We start from the raw sequence: 21,155 nt of genomic DNA, 5'->3' as shown, positions 1-21,155 counted from the left end.
AAAACTATGGGAAAGAAGAAGGTTCTCGTGAGCTATGGAGTTGACATCGATGTAAGACTTGTTGTGAGCAGCAAGTTCTTGCGCAATTACTGACTGGGCGATACTAGGCTGTTGCTGGCTGGCTTGGTTCATATGGAGGTGAAGACTCCACGAGTGACATCAGTCGGGGTATGTTTGCTGTCTGGCACTGGATGTCGGGCTCTTGCTTACATGATGCAGGTCTCTGGGCTGGAACAATAGGAACCCAGCGCCTGCTGAAGCTTTTCGACAAGTACGGAATCAAGGCAACATGGTTCATCGTAAGCCCCAAAGCTTTCCAAAATCAAGATCGCTGAACTGATGGTCCATAGCCTGGCCACTCTCTCGACACCTTCCCCGAAGACTGCGCTGCTGTACGAGATGCAGGACACGAGATCGGACTACACGGCTACTCGCACGAGAACCCTGCCGACATGACCTTCGAGCAACAACGCGACGTTCTTGACAAAACCTACAAACAACTCACTGCTTTCTGCAATGGCAAACCTCCGCGAGGCTCCGTCGCACCCTGGTGGGAGACGTCCAAAGAGGGCACCGAGCTCCTGCTCAGCTACGGCATCGAATACGACCACTCAATGTCGCACGAAGACCATCGCTGCTACTGGCTACGCACGGGCGATGAGTGGACCAAGATCGACTATACCAAGAAGGCGACAGAATGGATGAAACCCCTCACGAAAGGGAAAGAAACGGGTCTGGTAGAGATACCGGGCAGTTGGTACATTGACGACCTACCGCCAATGATGTTCATGAAGAAGAGCGCGAACAGCCATGGATGGGTAAACCCTAGGGACGTGGAACAGATATGGATGGACCATTTCGATTACTTCTATCGGGAGTACGACGAGTTTGTCTTCCCAATGACAATCCACCCGGACGTCAGTGGAAGACCACATGTTGTGCTCATGCATGAAAGGTACGTCGGATGAGAACGTAGGATACGAAGAAGCGCGCTAATAGAAGTGGCAGAATCATCGAGCATATCAACAAACACGAGGGCGTGGAATGGGTGACCATGGAACAGATGGCGGACGACTTCAAGAAGAATAACAAGGTACCCGAGAATGCGATGATGCCATCGCCGCGCGGTGAAATTCTGAAGCTGCAGAAGGAGGGGAAGGCGTACTCTCTGCTTGATTACGATGGACCTGTGCCAAAATAGCGACCAGATAGTCCCATTGCTGTATAATTCAAGAGATGCGCAGAACTTCATTAGCCGTGACATCAGTCGTCTCCACGTCTGTGAATGGGACGCGCGTGTCTATCTCGGAATGATCGGAACAGGATTCCGCAGGTTGGAGCTATGGCCACCGCGTTACTGCATACCCCTCACGCCAGCCACCTGTGCATCTTCCAACCATGACGTTCCCCCCACTCTTGCATCAATGCACCAAACGACCATCCGTAGACGCGATTATGCCTTCATACCCACCAATCGAGCGTTCCCCCATCTTGGACCTCCACTGCACCAGAGCTCGGATGCCGGACTAGCTCGATAAGCGCTATGGACTTGACCTCCTTGCATCGGTCCAGTGACTGTCAGCCAACTAGCTGTCACGCGTATCAATCGCGATAGGTGGGTGAGCATGGCTATGTGTGATGACGGTTCGAGTATTGAATGTATGCTGGAAGTGTTTACACTCTTCATGGACGATACGTATTGACTGTAACGCTGGCATCGACCTTGCTTTTTCCTTGGTTATCCAATACTGAACTTACTTTCTTTCGTTGAGAGCTTCAAACTTGTGACATCATGGTTGGTGTTAAACCCCAGATTATCCAGAAGCAGCATAGAGATGAGTCCAGCAAGCTCGATGTAAGATTCGCCGATGAGCCTGGAAGAGCGACAGCTAATGAGAATATCAAGGTCATAATCGTCGGCGCTGGTTTAGGTGGTCTCGGTGCTGCCATATCAATCCTACTCGCCGGTCACAATGTACACATCCTCGAGTCTACGTCAGAGATAGGCGAAATCGGCGCCGGCATACAATGTCTCCCCAACTCATCGCGCGTCCTCATAGCCTGGGGTCTAGAAGACTACCTCTCGAAACACGCTACCTCGCCGCGCCTGTGCAACATGATCGGTTGGAAAGGCAATAAGATAAGCGAGATGGACTTCCACGAATACGAGAAGGAATGCGGCACACCCTTCTGGGACTTCCACAGGGCGAACCTGCACATGGGACTGTTGGAAAGAGCGGTGGAGCTTGGCGCGAAGCTCACGACAAAGGCGCGTGTCGTAGACGTTGAGTACGAGGCCGATGTGGAGAACAACGCCACAAGAGCCATCGCCGTGTGTCAGGACGGGACAAGACACAAAGCCGATCTAGTTGTAGGCGCCGATGGCATCAACTCGAAATGCAGAGAGATACTGCTCGGCCACGAGGACCCCCCACAACTCACTGGCGACCTGGCTTACCGACTACTGCTCAATACCGCGGACATGTTGAAGGATCCTGAGCTTAGAGGATTTGTGGAAGACCCGCAGGTCAACTACTGGATAGGCCCAGATGCCCACGCCGTCAATTACGTCCTCCGCGGTGGCAAGCTCTTCAACATGGTCTTGTTGGTGCCAGATGATATGCCCGCCGGCGCGAACACACTTGCTGGGAACGTCGAAGAGATGCGTGCCCTATACAAAGACTGGGATCCACGGATACCCAAGTTGCTTGCACTCTGCCAGGAGGTGGCCAAGTGGCGGCTGATGATTCGGCCTGGTCTCGATCCCACTTGGTCTCATGAAACTGGTGCATACACCATCCTCGGCGACGCTGCACATGCCACTCTTCCCTATCTTGCATCGGGCGCTGGCATGTCATTGGAAGACGGACATGTTCTTGGCCTATGCTTAGGTAAGATCAAGAGCAAATCCACGGCAGAGAAGAAACGTGCATTAGCAGTTTATGAACGCTGTCGTCGCGAACGCACTGAACGAGTCGTCTCCCGTGGTAACCGTCAGCAATATCTGTACCACGTTCACGATGGTCCTGAACAGGAAGAACGCGATCGTACGCTCCGCGCTTTTGGTGAGTTCAATGGTAAGGGAAGGATAAGCAAGGAGCAATATGAAGAAAAGGGACTAAAGGTTGGCGATGACCCTTTGGCGTGGAGATGGGGTGGTGTGGGAAGCTGGCTCATCACATATGTTTGTGAAGATGATGTTGAGAAGAAGTGGAAAGATTACGAGAGAGAGACGAGGGCTGAGGCAAGAAGTAATGGTGAAGTGAGGGCTGTGTTGTAAATTACGGATGATTAATGAGGTTGTTGTTGGTATTGCCGACGTTTTATGAAGAGCTGTATGTAAAGAAATCATCCAGCGTTTATCCGCTGGGTATATAATTTGTGTCAATCGAGCTGTCTCTCCGAAATACCAGGTGTCTGCCTAGAGAAATATCTGTCTACGCCACAGCCTGCAGGGTCTGTTGTGAGCAGGCATCAGCGCCACCACCATGCACAGCCGCAATGCTGCCACCATCGTCACTGACGCCAACAAGCCAAGCAGGCAGAACAACACGTCAGTCACCTTGAACTCTAAACATTCAAGCACCGAGATGATGCATGAAGTAACCTACGTGTCAGGCTCTCATTTCCCGCCTTCCAAAAGACGTGGCATACCAGCAGTGGTATAAACGCATCAGGCTGACCACTCCGCCCCATCTACCATGACGCAGCGGGCGTCACGAGGTACTTTCAGTGTGTAGCGGAGGAATAGCAATGCTTCACGTTTTCCGACTTGCATCGTCCGCTTCACTGTTTGGGAGACGAGGGCAAGTTGTAACTGATGCCCAACATGGTCGAATCGTATATCAAGATAGCGCATCTTCGTGCTTTCTGGTTCACCTTAGCTCCCGTCTCGCATGCTGCTGCTGTGCCCTGCGGGGCACGTTTTCTTCGCGCAACGAAGTGCTGTCATACCGCCGCCACAACTTGTCGATTACATTTTACCTAGGTACTCAGCCACGGTTGGGGGGAGCTGTCAGGCGTTGAGCTATCCGCCATTGCTCGGATTGGCTGTGTCGGACATATGAGTATGCTTATTCGCTGACTGAGAGTACAACGATGGATCTAGTGACCTAGATCGCTCTAGTATGCCTTGCAGGACTTACAGCGCTACCTGCACTCGTGCGACGTGGACTCGAAGCAAAAGAATAGGCAGACAATCTAGGGTCATCCCGGATACCCCTCAGGGCGACATCAGATCGTTTTGCGACACGTTGGACTTGCTAACACATAGCGTGCGCCGAGACAAGTCGACATTTCTTCCTGAGGCCGCCCTCTTGAGTCCGAAATGCCGGTATGGGCGCCCCCCGCCATGCGTAGCAGAGACGGTCATTCGTCCACGTAGGTTGGAGGACCGGTGAAGGAGAAGGCAACTAGTCGCCAGCTAATCGCAAAAGCGAGGCAACCACTGCCGTCAGCTTGGGTTGGGCGGCATCCGTTCCGACAGTTACTTTTCAAACATATCACTCGCCTCGGAATTCCTGTGGCAATGAGCTGTCCACGACACAAGGCAGGCATGATGAGCTGTCGTGTCCGAAGTGTCTCTTCGAAGACAGCGGCTCTTTGTGCCCTCCCAACAATTAGCTCGGCGGTCCTGATGTGACTGGTTAAAATCGTTGGCTACCCGGCTCCTGGGATTTGCATGTACTTACAACCGTACGCCTCATCTTTGGTAATCTGACCTTACTCACTGAGCTTGAACCGATTGCTAGGTAGACCAGGCCTACGATGCGGCCATGATGCCTGTACGGACAAACCGACCGTACAGATGGTCTCCCGATTTTGGCGGTATGGTTAGTAAAGCGACGCAAACTTCAAAGTGTTAGTGACTGTGCTAAATCAGATGCAGCATAGTCCAGATGAGTACGACCGAGACGAGACGTTCGACGATCCAGGCTTCCATGACGAGCACACGCTCGGACAAGACTACCATCCCGACTCATTACCATCAGCGGAGTACGCTTTCAACCTCTGGTCGCCGTCTCTGTATCAAGCTGCGCAGTATGCGTATCCGGCCTCTCTGCCGTTGAGGCAACTTCACAATATTCCCTCTGTAGATCGCGAGACACCGCCTGGAGAGTCATGGCAATCACCGAACACAGTCGTTCCCTCGCACCGAGAGGACAACCAGAGCCATGTGCAGTCATGGATGAACGGTGTGAGTCAACTACACCGTGGGAGCGTATTTGAAACGAGTCCCGTGGATCGTAGATCAAGCTCGACGTTAGACGACGCTAGGCCTCCAACTTCCGGTCATGGCAAGGGGCATGAATGTACCAAACCAAAAGCAGCTAAGTGAGCAGCCCGTCTTATCTCCTTAACGTCCGTTATTGACTTGCCCACAGCAAGAAGACAAGTCTACGATGCCTAATATGCGTAGATGGTACCCCCTTTACTGGCCAGTACGCGCAGCGGAACTTGAACCGCCACATGGAAAAGCATAACCCGTGCGCCGGAGCCAGTAGTCGAAGGCATATCCGTTGCGGGCAGCCAGGATGCGCGTCGACATTCGGACGGGAAGATGCATTGCTCGTCCATCTCAGGCGAAGCCATCCAGAGCTAAACACGCCGCCTGCGAAGAAGCGGAAAAGAGAAGACTAGACCATAAGACGCAACCAAAATCTTGTTCATTGGATCCTTCATAGGCGTTACAATCGGGGTCTTCTTTCGGGTTCGCGGATGGTGTTTCCATGGGTTCTTTAGAGCTTCGGTCTTGCATCTCAGCGTCGAAGCACAAACATGCGTGCTTATAGATTCCGCAGGATCGTTGGTCATTCGTACTACCACTCTGTAATCCCACGTTGTTAGAATAAAGTTAGCGTAACGTTGCTTCTTGCTTGTCGACTGATGGTACGACCAGCGCACTTGACGCCACCTGCTACATCTGTCGTGTAAGAAGGTCTTCCCTTAGGCTGTGTATCATAGCTTGCGAAACTACTTGCCGATAACCTCGATAGCGGACATACAAAAAGTTTCGTAGCATATCAATAGGTTTTTGAATAAGACATAACCATGCCGTCCGCGAAGCCTGACATCGTTTCGTGCTGGTGCTGCGGAGAAGCCTTGCCAGCCTTCGACGACACTGCGATGACGTATGCTGATGGTCGGACAGCGTGTGCAAGGTTCCAAATCCATCTCGCAGCGTGCTACGAGCAGCTTTAGAGTACCATGCTTCGTAAGTTTGCTGATATCCCTCTCGAACTCTACATGCAGTGCATCACGTTGCGTGCATGGATGATTCGTCTTCCCATGCATTTACTGCCCAATGTGGCGAGGGCGCAGCCTCGGGCCAGAAGGCCGCCAAATCCTCCGACGCATTGACAGCTTCAATGACTTGATCGGTGAGCATGGCTGGTTGAGGCGCCATCTTCAAGCATTCGAGATTCGCAGTCGCTGCATTTGACGAAGCTCCCAGATAGTGCAGCTTGCAGAGAAGGCAAACTTGCATGTCCACGATTGCATAGCTTCACCGCTTTTTCTTGCGCGAAGTCCTCTGCATGCGCACCCCGACATAATTTACCGCAGGTTATGGACTTCGAATGTGGGGGCTCTTTTGGTAGGTGAGAACCATCGGAGAAAGGCCAAGAGTAATGCAGCCATGTTGCTACTGCTCGTGTGTGTAATCCTTTCGACCAGTGTCGATCAGTGCGCGCAGAGTGTGCATGCACATATCGCACTATTTAGTAAGAACCCTGTTCACTTAGTGCCATTTTGTCGAATAGCTGCACGCAGTAATGATCAAAAGCGCGACGAGATGTGATTCGGGCCGTCATACATTCTTCGACCTAAGCCTCAGGTGTATGTACACTCCCGCTTCCCAAACCTTGTTTGCCGCGGGTCGTGTGGCTATGCAGCCATCTTCGTCATCGCCCTAGTAGCACGGCAAATCGAAACGTCGGTGTATGGGAGAGCGTAAAGAGTTTCTTTGTTCCGCAGGCCCGGGTCGCACCCACTACTATGGAGCCAAGTAGCCGGGTATACCTTTCGCGGCGGCAGTGAAAGAGACTGTTTCAATGGGTTGACTCTTTCCCAGAAGGGCACCCCTCTCGTTCCTCCTTTTCTGGATCCTCGTAGTTCCTTGCACCATAGTAGCGACCCCAGTGGGACAGTGAATGTAAGCATATGGGTCCAGAAATGTATTCGCCTGCTGTGCCTCGAAGTGACGCCTTTGCCGACAGACAGTGAATGCAAACATGCTTCATCATGCGGGAAGTTGCTCCCTGCGAATGGGAAAGGTCTCGGGCCGGCCGTGCTGATCGGTCAGGCACGATTGTGCGAGAACGTGTTCCACTAATAGCCGGTGCTGCGCCGGTCACGAGCCGTCCCGTCAACCCACTCTCTTTTTCGAAAAGACCGTCCTCGATACTGCAATATGCGTACCTGATCGGGAGAGCCCTTGATAGACGCTAGATGTTGGCGAAACGCCATGCGGCTTGGTATTCGTCACAGTGCCGCTGCAAGTAAGACGCGCAGATGGCAGGCACGGGCGACCGAGGCTAGAACGTATATTATACTCGTCCGATCCGCCCGTCCTGGGTCCTGTTGCCTATATCCGTGATATAACCATCAGATCTTGTACTAGTCTGACATTCCATTACGGCTATCCAGTCAAGAAGGTGCTAAGACGAGCATACAAGGGCTAGAATACAGCTGGATTTGCTTGTCGATTGGACTCGTATGAGCATTGGCCTTGTCAATGCGCTTTGAGCCTTAGTGGCGGGAAACCGATGGTCTACGCCTAGTGTTCAGAGATAAACGACTATGCGCGCACATGGCTTCAGGGTAGCCCGGCAGAAAATAAGCGTATATGCTTTTCCTGGTATATCTGCCTGCTTCTTGGGGTGGTCTTTGAGGATAAGCGTCCCGCTGCAGCAGCCGCAGCCGCAGTACACATTGAGCGACAAGGCCCATCGCATAAAGACCAACAAGTGTCATGTGCTGTGCCGCATCTGGTGCTACTGTTGCGTATCTGATTGGTGTACTGTAAACTAACGAATGTCGCACAATCCCTTGCCGTTTAAGTTGAGACGCAGATACGTCGACAGGGCTGATCCGCGTTCCGGTTCGACACTCGAACACGCGGTGAGGCGCGACATGCCCTGGCGTCGACTTTGCCGACTGTCGTGTCTCAGCTCAGGGTCCTCCATCGGCTCCAGCGCGTCTTCTTCCCCAATCGAATCGGTCGCCGTTGGATACGGATAGCGGCATAAACACTGTGCGGACCCCAGGTCACTAACGAAATCGCTCCTGCGTTCATTCTGTTTCTTTGCATCTGGAAGACTCTGGTTTGTAAGACTGGTTTTTTGTGGGGTAGTCTCTAGTTGAAGCGTGATAAAACTGACGGAGACATAGCGCACGGAGGTGCTTCGCTGAACTCAGTACAATTTGGAGGCCTTCGGACGAAATTCGCGTCACCTCATGGGCGTCGTCAAGATCGTTCTCTTGAAAAGATCATCCCTTTTCATATCTCTTCGTGGCCCAACCCTGCTCCACTTTGATCCGGGACGTTGTTGGGTAGCTCTGGCCGCATGGCGTACGATCAGACGCAGGGTGGCGACGAGGGCTCGTGGTCGCAGCGAAGCGATGCGTATAGAAGAAGAGCCCCGTTCCCAGCGACAGTAGTTTGCGATACTGGAGCTGAGCAGACTTTGAGAGTAACCGCACCTTCATCCGGATTCGGCGGATATCCTCAGCTCTGGGTGCCGGTATCGCCTGAGTATCCTCAGCCTTATGGAATACACTATCCCAACAGTGGTTACCAACAACCTCTGTCGCCAGGACACAATACCGTCGAGAGTAGTGCATATCAAGGTCATACTGACGCAGTAAGCGCTCCGCAGAGTAGTCCCATCGCGCAATTTGAGTACGCACCACCGAATCCCTTCCCTGGTGGGCACCGGTATGTGTCTGGATAAAGTCCAATATCGTCCGCCCGCTGACTGAGTAATAGCTACGTAAGTACCTATCCACCAATAGGATACAATACGCATCAAGGATACCATGCCATGGGAACGACCCAAGCGCCTTTGACGAACTCCATGAGTGCTAGCTAGTATGTGGTCTCCTCAAAGTTCGTTCGCTTATGCTGATGTTGCTGTGAAGCCAGGGTCCAACATATCCTTACGTGGCTCCGGCATCGAGCGTACCGGCGTCGCCTCCTACTGCCATATACCCGATACCGCCGATACAGGTTCCTGAAGGATCCCACATCGACGCCGAGTATAGCGTACCGTGCCCGTATCGCTGCGGAACCGTTCTGACAGGTGTACATGCGCTGGGAAACCTAACGCGTCACCTCAAAACCCAGGCTTGCGCAGGGTCCAGTCGGGCGAAGGTTCGTTATCCTTGCCCCATCGACGGATGTGGAAGACAGTACGCTCGTTCGGATGGGTTGAGAGTGCATATGCGCAGACGGCATGGTGCGCCTCCACCTGTGCCGAGGACCGATGGCGTCGTTGATGAGGATGAAGACTGAACGAGTTCCTGGCGGTGCCGTCTGTGTGGAGGGTTAAGTCGGCCCGATACAGCCATTCACAAAGAAGGCATTTTGTATGCTCGCTGGTCGTAGCTCTTTCATTATCCGTCTCTTTTGTGTGTTCATCTGTCAATTTTGACTCTTTCTGTTATATCGTCGATATCTTGGAGGGTTTGCTGCGCGCATATGTCGGTGTTGATGACGGAAAGAGCAATCAGGCGGTCTACGTAATCGGTAAAGGTCAGGGTCGTTAGCTGCGCTTTCCGCCGGAGACCCGGAAGAAGGCGCTCATGTCGGGGCGTTCGTCATCGGCAAGAGTTATAGAACAATGGTAGAATATGGCAGACTCAGTTGGGGCTCACCATGACTGGCGTGAAGCGATGGGTGAAGTGACGATGGTTCTCGGGGAAAGTAGAAACGGCGTCTGAGGTTCATGGCAGGGGCACTGAGGCGTCAGGCAGCCCAACGGGAAGGATCACCCGGTCGTCTTGGGCAAGAGCGGTTAGTCCACGGGTCGCAGTCGATCGTGAACCCAGTTTCAGCTGCTCCTCATCACCCTGGAAGCGGAACGTCACGGGCGTTTTTGCAACTGCCATCCAAAGCATCTCATGTTCATTCGATCCAGTAGTCATACGTTGTCCATTCGACTCTGCGCACGGATGAATCACGCCTTTCGCTGCTGAGGTCATCTGTCTTGCCTCCCATGTTGGTGGAGTAAGATTGGACCTAGATGGATGCCGTTTGCGCAAGAGCAAGTGACAGCGTCTCGCATCGTCATACAGTACCACGTACCTGACGTCAATACAATACGTATTGAGTGCATGAGGTGGTTTCGCAAGCCCTCGCATATGCAAGCTGTCCCAAAAGGCGTATACTATATAACTTGCCAATAGCCGCATCTCGCTACCGTGAGGTCCAGGGATGGTCAATTCTCCGCGGCCAACACCCGTCAGCCACGTCGACGCTCCATGGCCCGGAAGCCAAGTGCCGAACGAACGACAGATCGTTTGAGAGCACCCCGGCTGTGGTTCGCTGTGGTGGTATTGATATTTGTCATTACTATTCTGTGTGGATGTTCTGACCACAAGGTATGCGTTATAGACATTAAGCCTTCGACTCCAAGACATGTGTAGGAAAGTAAATGCGACCGCGGCAATGGTATAGCGTAAATGCCCAAAATCAAATTGAGACCCGATGCGCGCCAAGAAGTAGAGCAAGCGAAAGAAACGCGGCATCTAGCGACCGTCGTTAGTCCAACCGTATAAACAAAAGGAAAAGATGCCTCAAAGGCTCGTAATTCGAGCGCCAGCAGGGGGCGCCGAGACTCGATGTGGTCTGAGATTGATGACAGACTCTAATTCTCTCAGCATGTTGGTACTCGCATCTCGCTGCTCACGTAGCGAAGCTTGCCGAACGCGGTCTTCTTGGATCTTCTGCATCCGCTCTTCTCTCGACATAGTGGCTCGTGTCTTGGGTATAGCAATAGCTTCGAACACTTCGTCGTCGGAATTGCTGCCTTGATCGCTCGACGGAGCACTCTGATGGGGGCTCAGCAAGTCACCATTGAGGGCGCGTAGAGCATCAGACGGACTGCCTTCATCTACAGCAGTCAGGCCGCCTAGGCTTGGAACTGGCGAGCGCAGCCCACTCGATGCCTGCGATATTCTGCGTTCGTGGCGATCGATGTTCAGAGCCAGCGCGTTCTTGCCAGCTTCCCAAGCTTGGACCAAACTCTTGAGATCCGCGCCAATGGAGTCGTATTGCACTAGGAGAGAGTGGCCCAGATCGGTTACGTCTTCCGTGTCCTCTAAGCTTTTGCTGGTCTCTTCGCGAAGCACCTGCATCTTGGCCTGCAATCCTCGGATGCCACTCGACAGGCCCGACAGTTTGCGCACGGAATTTCGTATCTTTTCTCGGCCAGGGGTGGGTGCAACCTTGGCCGGCGATGGGAGTACGAACTGCTCTTCCTCGGCGAGCACGCGGTTGAACTTCTCACTCCATTCTCCCACAGGACGAGCCGTATTGAGCATCGAATCTACGACTGTGGACCACCGCGCAAAGTCAGGCTTGCCGCCGTCTGCCTCCATGGCAAGAAGGGAGCACAGGTATACGCGTCGGAGAATGGACAATCGATACTGCAGGATGCGCAGCGCTTTCAGCGTTTCGGCGTCATCAAATTCGGATTCGCTGTAACTCAAGGCGGCCTCTTGCATGTCCGGGTTGCTGATTTCGTACACATCGAGGTACTTTTCCAGATCATCCTCTTGTATCAATTGCTTCAGATTGTGACACTGTTCGGCGAGGATGGGGACGATGTCGGCGTATGCAGCGCGGAGGTTCCGACGCAGTCGCTGGCAACGGCGGGTCTGTCCCCTCTCTTCCATGCGCGAGATGGGAGGCAGAGGACTGCTCCTGCGCGACGTTAGTGTGGATACCATGGGCCGTGGTTAGATGGGAACGTACAATCGATAGCCACGAGAGACGAGTTCGACCTCCTGGATCAATGCAAGGGCAGACGATGTCGAGGCTTCGAACGCCTGCAGGTTCGCGACCAGGTCGGATGCGCCCTTGACTGCCTCCTGCCTCAGATACTGCAGCCATTGCCGTCGCAGGTACGTGTAGCCGGCGGTAGCAATGGCAGCGAAGACGAGAATGACCAGCAGGGTCCTACTCTTGCTGAATGCAGGTTGGCGTCGCGACCAGTGAACCAGCCATGCCAGTATGAAGGTCGCCGTGCCAATGAAAGCGGCGCCGACGGGGTTTATCGCTGCGACCTTGAATTCGTGAGGGCCAGGGCGTCCGTTGGCCGCGAAGCTGGGAATGGCGGATGCGCGAAGGCCTCCCTGCTCGCCGAGCAGCTGGGAAGCGACGATGAGGTAACGGAACTGCTCCAAAAAGCGCTCATTGTCGGCGCGCCCAATGCGAGAGTTGACGGCTTTCTAAGTCACGTTAATAAGCATCCATATGCTGCCGGGGGAATATCGCAGTCGTACCGAACACGCCGTGTGTATGCGAGCGATGGAGCCATGGCGGGCGTGGATGCGCAGCGGCTGGGGCAGCCTGTCTCGTATCCGCGATTGCAGCGTCGAAGGGCCTCGGGGCGCGAAGCTCTGCGGGAAGGCGGATTGCGATGGGGATTGCGCTGGGGAGTTGTCGGGTGACCCAGTACCTTGACCTAAGCCACAGCGGTTAGCATCCGCAATATCGTCATCGTCGTGGTGCGGCGGGTCGCACCTTCTAGTAACTGCGCAAGAGGCGAGCCGTCGGATATGATGTTCTCCATGTCGCTACCGCCGCATGGTGCGATTTCGAGTGTTGTTGTAGGGTCCCACTCCAACGCTTGTGATGACTGCGGGTGCTCTAGGCTAGGGAGGGAAGGTGCCCGTGATATGGAAATGGCGGGGATGGCTGCTGCAGGGGCCGGCGCGTGTTGTGCGTGGGATCCAATCGTGGGCGCTGTCAACGGGGAACGAGGCGGCTGGTGGCAGGAAAGGAGCGTGGGAGACACATGCGCGGTGTAGGTGAGTGTGAGTGGTTCTGGTAGTAATAGTGGTATAGGTCAGGGTCCGGAAATGAACTCGTGATTGGTGTGAAACAATCATGGGGAACGTTCGCTCGTTTACGCACCCCTCGACAAACGTGCCCCTGGTTCCTTGCATACGCGCGCCTGCTCTGTCCTCGAGGCCGACGTGTGCATGACGACCATGGCATGTGCGTGCATGCCACAGTGTGCATCGTCGTTTCCCTGCTAACATCTGGCTACACACCAACAACACCTCATCTAACGGCACTCTTAACTATCTATCACTTCCAAGGGCCGCTCACTCGCTCTCCGATATCGAGGCTGCGAGTCAGCCGCACGTCCTCCGACATGCCATCCTAGCCCTCGCACTGATGCTCCGGACTAATCTGTCCATTCCCATCTCCGCCGCATTGTATTGGCACCGGCGGTACACCAATTGCGCAGTTGCTGCGATGCACTCGGCCTTCCATTTCGACAATAACGTTGCCATGTTCGAAGAAGCGGAACCGCCTAAATTGGGCACCAAATGTGAACTTTACCCGCATTATGCTTTATCGGTACAGCGTTGCCCGGGTACCTGAGCAGTCTGCAATGTATGGTACAACCAAAGAAACAGCCGTTTCTATCCATGGATAATCGATAACGCTATCGATGACGTACCTGCAGCATCGCATCTACAAAAGCATGTGGCTTGCAGATCCCGCAAAAGCAACCTCCAGGTCGCATCAAAATTCTCCGTGCTGACCGCGGAAGCTAATGGAAAGGTGAGCCTCAAGCTTACAAAGCATGGAACGGCCGCCTGGTGAATATCCTCCCGTGGATAACTTCGGCGTTACAGACGGAACGAAACCGCAGGTAACGTACTGAGCACCATGTATCGATAACATCTCGAACTCGCCTAGATGTCACCTCTGACCGCTCGCCGCCACTGCCTCCTTGGCCGGATATAACTCTTATGGTCATGAGCATGGAAATGTCGCGAAATAGTCCTCCTTCGGTGCTTGATGCGCAGACTTGTCCGGGTCGGTGACTGAGTTGCAGACTAATCAGTCAGCTTACACTACACCTACACAATTCAATGACGAACAACGTTCGGCAACTCCCATTCGTCTTCCAGTCTATCCGGACGTCAAGGACAAGGCTGCGCCTCTGGACAGTCATAATGTGACAGGGTAACAGAACGCCACAGATTGTCAAGCAGGCTGCCTCTGGTAGCAATCTATCTTGACTTTATACTTTATGTATTGTCTTTGTCACGACCATGTGTAGCAATTATTGCTTTTCCCAACTAGCATTCATCGTTTTCTCATCAGCATGGACAACAGTATGATCGAACGTTTACTGACTACTGTCGACCTGATCAACACCAATCTCGATACATCACCTGATTCGTGGCAAGACCAATTGCCAGCCATTCAAAACATTACTGCCTCCTTCGAGATAAACGATACGACTCCCGACGAAGCACGCCGGCATTGGCAGGTACCTCTCATCAGCGTCTTTCAGCGTGTGGCTTTTGTCGATGCTGATCATGGTGCTGTCAAAGACTTAGCAGACTGGTGCCTGCGTCAGCTACTAGTTCTTCTACAAATATACCCAGAAGACGTCGACATCCAGGCTCGTGAGTTTTATCCAGATGATGTCGAGCAACGCTGACTGCTGCAGTAATTGGCCGCAACTGGTTACTGCGAGCGCAGAGGGCTTTGTCAAGCATCTCTCGGGCGGAGAGGGCATCTTTGAGCAGCGAAACAAGCAACACGGGATCGGCAACGAGGGCTTCGGTTAAGGCTGAAGAACGACTGCATGAGCCAGATTATGTCGAAGCCAGAGGATTGCTTTTACCAGCTACCGAATATCTCCAGCGTGCAGTATACGTAGCGACGGAACAGGGAGTGGTTACAGGTTACCTGCTGTCTACAATAAGTAAAGCCACAGTTGATATGTTCTCTCGTTAACTTTAACCAGGCTGCCGAATCCTTCATGAGTCTGGGAAATGTCACATCAGTAAGAGCCAACGGTCGATATTTTCAGCATGCGATTGCATATCTACGAGCCGCGAGAGAAATGCCAAACTACTTCCTGGCCCCACATTTGGAACGGTGAGTGCTCGTCCTGTACGATGAAGCGACGCATCGGGCTGACAGATCAAGGTATCTCGAGGGATATGGTCCCCTGTATGACGATATATGAGTGTATGTAGAGAACAGTAATCTCATTGAATAACTAGAGCGAAACCTAGATTGTGGAAATCTTGCTGTCAGACAAATTAAAGGGTGATGTGACAGGTGTTCGTAAGTCGTTCGTGTGCGCGGGCGCATCCATGGATGATGGCAGGGTCCAGGCACGGGCCACCCTCCACTCAACTCCACTACCGTCGGAAGGTCCAGCCAGCACTGCGACTACCCCAAGCAGCCAGCACAGCATCATCGCGCATTCACACGACACTTCGCGCATTCCACATACATCGCGGGCCTTTCCACCGCCTGCATATATCTACGACGTCACAATCGATCCTGCACAGAGGCGCTCCGGACGAAGCAGCAACCACACGGCCGAACTCATCGCCCGTGTCTTGACCGAACACCTATCTCCGCAACAACCAGTCGGGATCTGACGCTTCAATTGTCCGAGATCACAAGACATACACAATGGCGGCATCGGCACTGAACGAAGAGCGAGAACTCGCCATCCACCCAATTGTCGCAAGCAGCGTACAGCACAACACCCAGGTACGCCTTCCACCAAGCTCTTTGAGCCATATTGCGCGACATCAATCTTGTCTCTCTCTCGCTTTAATCTTCTTGGACTAACACAGACTCAATACAGGTCATCTCCAACATCCGCAGTCTCACCGCATCACTCTTCGGCGTCGCCGCAGGCACATTAGGCCTCGAGTCCTACACAGGCTTCATATTCTACCTCCTCGGATCGCTCGTGGTATCGGCGCTGCTATTTGCGCTCAAGACAAATGGCAAGCCCGGCGCATACTTTTACCGGCCGCTGGGTGACTTGTGGCTGGGCGATGTGTTTGGAGGGTTGAGTGGATTCGTTCTTACTTGGACGCTGTTCTATGGCTTGGTCAGAGCATGAGAAGGCAATGTTGCGATATAAATGGACTATTGGGTTGAGTGCGCATGTATACCACGGATGGTATGGTATCGATGGCTTAGAGAAGTGCTGGGCTTCAACGGTTGTGCGGTGGACATGGCCGCAAGTGACGGGTGCACGAGATACAAGCACATGGCCATGGAAAGAAGCATTCGGCGGCAGCTCAGAGGCTATGCGGTCCGTGCAGCTGGTAGAGTGAGCGAGCAGTAGTCGAAGGTACGAAGAGTGCTTTCGTGATGCGGATGGGTTGTTGATGCATCACCTCATCATGATACCCACCTGAATACATTGACGCGATGTTTGATATCTGAATCAAATTGACATGACAACGCATGTTCTGGAATGTTGCGAGCCCTCTAGTAGAAACGTAGTATCATGTCAGACACTCAAATGACAATGAACATATTCATTGTCAGGAGCAATTAGTACTACAGCAATCCGGAACAAGTCAAGCACGAAGGGTATGGTCTTGGCGGTACTTTATGCCCTGTGCTGAGTTAGCGCGTGGCCGACGCGTTCGCCAACCACTTTCGCGTTCCCCTCCATTGATTGTTGCCTCCACCGCAATTGTCTCCTGCACCACCACGCTTTGTATACCCCCGTCAGCGTTATCGTACCCTCTTAATCTCAATCCACAGTCAACAGTATGTATCTTCGTTGACATGTGGCTGACATAGTTAACCATCTGCAGTGCTCGAGGCAAAACTACCCCAGGCCCAAATCCTCAAGAAGGTACGTTCGCGTAGGAAGCGTAGCAAAAGCTCTTCTGACAGCAACAGGTCGTCGACGCCATCAAGGACCTCGTACAGGACTGCAACTTCGACTGCAATGACTCGGGCATCGCGCTCCAGGCCATGGACAACTCGCACGTCGCACTTGTTTCCATGATGCTCAAATCCGAAGCCTTCGATCCCTTCCGCTGCGACCGCAACATCGCGCTCGGAATCAACCTCGGTTCTCTTACAAAGGTTCTTCGTGCCGCTGGAAACGATGACGCCCTTACCATCAAGGCTGAGGACTCGCCTGATGTCGTCAACCTGCTCTTCGAATCCAGCACCACATCGAGGCTGAGCGAGTATGACATTAAGCTCATGGATATCGACCAGGAACATCTCGGTATTCCTGAGACGGACTACGCGGCAACAGTCTCGATGCCATCGGCTGAGTTCCAGCGCATCTGCAGGGACCTAGGCGCATTGTCCGAGTCAGGTACGTCCCGAACCAGACGCGACAGCGCGACAGCACACTATACAACAAACTAACTTTGCTACAGTTTCGATTGAGTGCACCAAGGATGGAATCAAATTCGCGTGCTCTGGCGACATTGGTTCGGGCTCCGTCATCCTCAAGACATCCACCAGCGTCGATAAGCCAGAGGAGAACGTTTCGGTTGAGATGAATGAACCTGTCTCACTCACTTTCTCTCTCAAGTACCTGATCAACTTCTGTAAGGCGAGCGGGCTGTCAACTCAAGTCAAGCTCTGTCTATCTAGCGAGGTTCCCCTTCTTGTCGAATACCCCTTTGAGTCTAGCTACCTGAGGTTCTACCTCGCACCCAAGGTATGTATCTATCCCATAAGACACCAACACATTGCTAACATGAACAGATTGGCGACGAGGACTAAACGCATCATGACTTCATTCACGCACGAGCGGCATGTTTCCAGGATAGATGTGGGGGATTTGCGGCGCAATGGCTTTGATATGCATCGAGCGTCTGTTAGTTCAAGGTTCTGGCGTGCGACATTGGCGAAAACGCGGTGCCGCGTGGTGTGTTCCGCGCCCTAGGCACAAAAGGAAAGCTACTGCCCCACCAACCGGTTCACGTCATGTCGCGGAATTTCAGATAAGGAGATCAACAGTAAATCAACAACGTACCCCGCCTGCACGCTCTATTTCACCCCACTTACCTGACTGTTTCTTACTATCATACAATATGGCCTCTGACACGCTGATACCGGACACGCGCGTGCTTGCGATTGCCAGTCATGTAAGACTCACGCGCGGGACATTGTTTCTTGCTAACATGCTATAGGTGGTCCATGGGTGAGTCGCGTGTCGTCGCGGTAGATGCAGTACACTGACATTGAGCTGAGCTATGTTGGGAACAAAATGGCCACTTTTGTCATGCAATCGCTAGGTTGCGACGTCTCTGCGATCAACACCGTGCACTACAGCAGGTAGCCCATTTCCGTCGACTGGCGCATAGCTAATATCTCAGGCAACCACACCGCATACAAGCAAGTCAAAGGCACAAAGACATCCGCGAGCGAAATTCTCGAACTGTACGAAGGTCTACAGCAAGCGAACCTTACCAACTTCGACGTACTCTTGACCGGATACATGCCCAGCGCCGAGGCCGTACAAACGATAGGGACGATTGGCAGAGATATCAAGTTCAATGCTGGCACGAAGCCGGGCAGCTTCTTCTGGGGTAGGTTCATGTGCGAGGTCGCACGATGCAGGACTGACCAAGGCAGTACTCGATCCAGTCATGGGCGACAATGGCAAGTTGTACATTCCGGAGGATGAAGTACCAGAGTACAAGGGACTGTTGCGCGAGGCAGATCTCATACTCCCGAACCAGTTCGAGGCCGAGTGCGTATATCTGAAGACCGGTCCAGCACATACAGCAGTTACTGACAGAGACACAGACTACTATCTGATACCCCCATCACCGACCTCAAGTCCCTCGCCGCCGCCATCCAAGTCCTCCACAAGACCTACCAAGTCCCGCACGTAATCATAACCTCCCTCCGCTTGACACGCGACAACCAGACCATACCCTCGAGACCAGTGTCCAAAGCCGGCACCGGCACCCACACTCCCTCAGACCCCCATCACCTCGACGCATCACCCTCACACCCAGCCCCCCAACTCCGCGCCCCCCAAATCGACCTCTCCGACATCGAAAACCTCACCATCATCGGCTCAACCGCAACCTCGGACTACAAACCGCGTCTCTTCCGCATCGACACCCCGCAACTCCCGCTCTTCTTCTCAGGAACAGGAGATATGTTCGCCGCGCTCACGATCCCGCGGTTGATAGAAGCCGTACACGATGCATCGACACCCGACTTTGATCTGCATGCGAAACCGAGCTGGCGCTCACCAGACGACGTTCTAGCTGAGAACTTGCCGTTGGCGAAAGCGTGTCAGAAGGTGCTTGCGTCCATGCAAGCGATACTCACACGCACGACGACGGCGTGTCAGGAGAAGATGGCTGCGTATGATGCGCGTGCTGCGAAGGAAGGGCGGGGTGAGGGTGATGAGGCGGATGAGGAGGTTGCCAAGAAAAGGCATTTGGCGCTTATGAATGCGAGTGAGGTAACGGTTCCGCGGTATGTCAAGGAGATGATTGATCCGCCGGATCTGGAGCGGTTCAGGCCACGGGCGGTGTATGAAGGGCAGAGTGTACCTGCGGATGTTGGGGAGAGGAAGCCGGATGAGTTGAACGTGCTGCATTTGGGTGTTGGCACGAAGGATGGTGGGGCGATGCAGGTGCTTCAGTCAGGGACGCAGGGCAGGGTTGTTGGAGAGGAAGAGAAGACGGAGGCGGGTGATTCATGATATCTGGTTGTGTAGACGTTACGCGTTGAATTCTATGAATGCCGAATTATCGTCAGTTCGTGGCTACGATCAACGGCTGAAGATGTGTTTCAACCCAGACCACCTCATACAAGAAAAAAACTAAACAGGTCTGCAGACTACATTAAAACAAGAACTTGCAAAGTAGGCGAGCTAACGTCAACGTAGGCTCTAGAGTGTTCATTTTTTTCCTAAGTTGGCGTGCAGCCACCTAAGCCTTCACACTGTCCTCGGCTACTTCTGCCACCTCGGCAGCTTCTGTCGCGGTCTCCGCCGCCTGGGTTGCAACGGCCGCCGCTGCGCCAAAGCCTCCTGTGCTGCCGAAGCCGCCAGCTCCACGTACGGTATCTTCCAATTGGTCGACGACGACCACACTGGGCATAACGACGCGCTCGACGATGAGTTGGGCGATGCGGTCACCGATCTTGACGGGGAAATCGTTCTCGGATAGGTTGGCGAGGATAACGCCGACGGGGCCGCGGTAGTCTGCGTCGATTACGCCGGCGAGGGTGTCGATGCCGTGTTTGTAGGCGAGACCGGAGCGGGGTGCTACTCTGCCATCTATTGAACCATGGTTAGTATGATGTCTACGGTAACCCCCTCAAAGGCTGGAGTATAGGACAGAATACGTACACGTCCCATCCGGTACTGAGATCTTGATATCCGTCGCTACCAATGCTCGCCCCCGCGCTGGAATCACAGTCTCCACTGCACTGTACAGATCGTGTCCAGCGGCGAAAGCGCTTCCCTTTGTCGGCGCCTTGGCATTTGGGCTCAGCAATTGTACTTGCAATTGTTGCTCCGCCGCCGCTGCACTAGCTAATGACGAGGCACCGACTGGCGCTGAAGGTTGTAGTGCTGCCATGTTGTCGTGGCTGGGAAGGTGTGAAGCTGCCAAGGGTGTTGGTGTCGCGGCGCCCGAGTCTGTTCCTCGCGGTAGAGTGGAGGCGTGCGAGAGAGGAGTGGGGTCAATGACTTTGGTTCGCTTTGGGAGGGGTGATGATGGCAGAGACGGCGGTTCGTGGATGGGAATTGGCGTGTCTGACATAATTTTTGCGACAATGGAAGTTGAGTTGTTTGGAGGGGCGGTGAGGGTGGACGAAAGACGCGTTTGGTGGGGAAGAGACGACGCGTTGCGGTGTGTTGTCATTGGCTGGTTGGCGAGGGAGGTGCGACTTGCTTCTGTTGACCGTGAGCACCTTTCTCTTTCTATGACTTACTCAAGGTTCTGCATCAACTTGATGTTTGCCAGAACGAGAAACCATGACATCTCCTGGATTAGAGCTTGAATCAAGTGTTGGGTCCTCAGACTACTTGTAACCCTCCTGTAAGCACCGAACTCGTCTCAAAAGTCGATGAGATCTTCCTCTATTGCAGAGTACCACATTGAGCTTGAAATGATACAATGGTAGTGGAGAGCTC

The 21,155-nt window shown here is 53.4% G+C and overlaps 4 protein-coding genes across 4 annotated transcripts; 3 read left to right on the top strand and 1 right to left on the bottom strand.

The window, feature by feature from the left end:
- Positions 1 to 6: 6 nt before the first annotated feature.
- Positions 7 to 1,201, top strand: J4E92_006861 (uncharacterized protein; the record flags this gene model as incomplete). The annotated part of the gene is made up of 5 exons (XM_051498226.1): positions 7 to 51; positions 108 to 168; positions 220 to 299; positions 351 to 955; positions 1,009 to 1,201. The coding sequence occupies 5 exons, from the start codon at positions 7 to 9 to the stop codon at positions 1,199 to 1,201; spliced, it is 984 nt and encodes a 327-aa protein (XP_051351952.1).
- A 9,596-nt stretch (positions 1,202 to 10,797) lies between these two features.
- On the bottom strand, positions 10,798 to 12,115 carry J4E92_006860 (uncharacterized protein; the record flags this gene model as incomplete). Its single annotated transcript, XM_051498225.1, has 2 exons — positions 10,798 to 11,865; positions 12,107 to 12,115. 2 exons carry the CDS (start codon positions 12,113 to 12,115, stop codon positions 10,798 to 10,800), a joined length of 1,077 nt encoding a protein of 358 aa, XP_051351951.1.
- Positions 12,116 to 16,317: 4,202 nt separating this feature from the next.
- PCN1 (DNA polymerase delta processivity factor) lies at positions 16,318 to 17,407 on the top strand (the record flags this gene model as incomplete). The annotated part of the gene is made up of 4 exons (XM_051498224.1): positions 16,318 to 16,322; positions 16,752 to 16,758; positions 16,784 to 16,789; positions 16,925 to 17,407. The coding sequence occupies 4 exons, from the start codon at positions 16,318 to 16,320 to the stop codon at positions 17,405 to 17,407; spliced, it is 501 nt and encodes a 166-aa protein (XP_051351950.1).
- Positions 17,408 to 18,673: 1,266 nt separating this feature from the next.
- On the top strand, positions 18,674 to 19,715 carry J4E92_006858 (uncharacterized protein; the record flags this gene model as incomplete). The annotated part of the gene is made up of 2 exons (XM_051498223.1): positions 18,674 to 18,678; positions 18,800 to 19,715. The coding sequence occupies 2 exons, from the start codon at positions 18,674 to 18,676 to the stop codon at positions 19,713 to 19,715; spliced, it is 921 nt and encodes a 306-aa protein (XP_051351949.1).
- Positions 19,716 to 21,155: the final 1,440 nt, after the last annotated feature.

This window comes from Alternaria infectoria (genome assembly GCF_024043175.1).
Source record: "Alternaria infectoria strain BMP 0036 chromosome Unknown scaffold_10, whole genome shotgun sequence".
Classification (NCBI taxonomy): domain Eukaryota; kingdom Fungi; phylum Ascomycota; class Dothideomycetes; order Pleosporales; family Pleosporaceae; genus Alternaria; species Alternaria infectoria.
The sequence above is the reverse complement of the archived record's forward strand: the minus strand, read 5'-3'. Positions and strand labels throughout refer to the sequence as shown.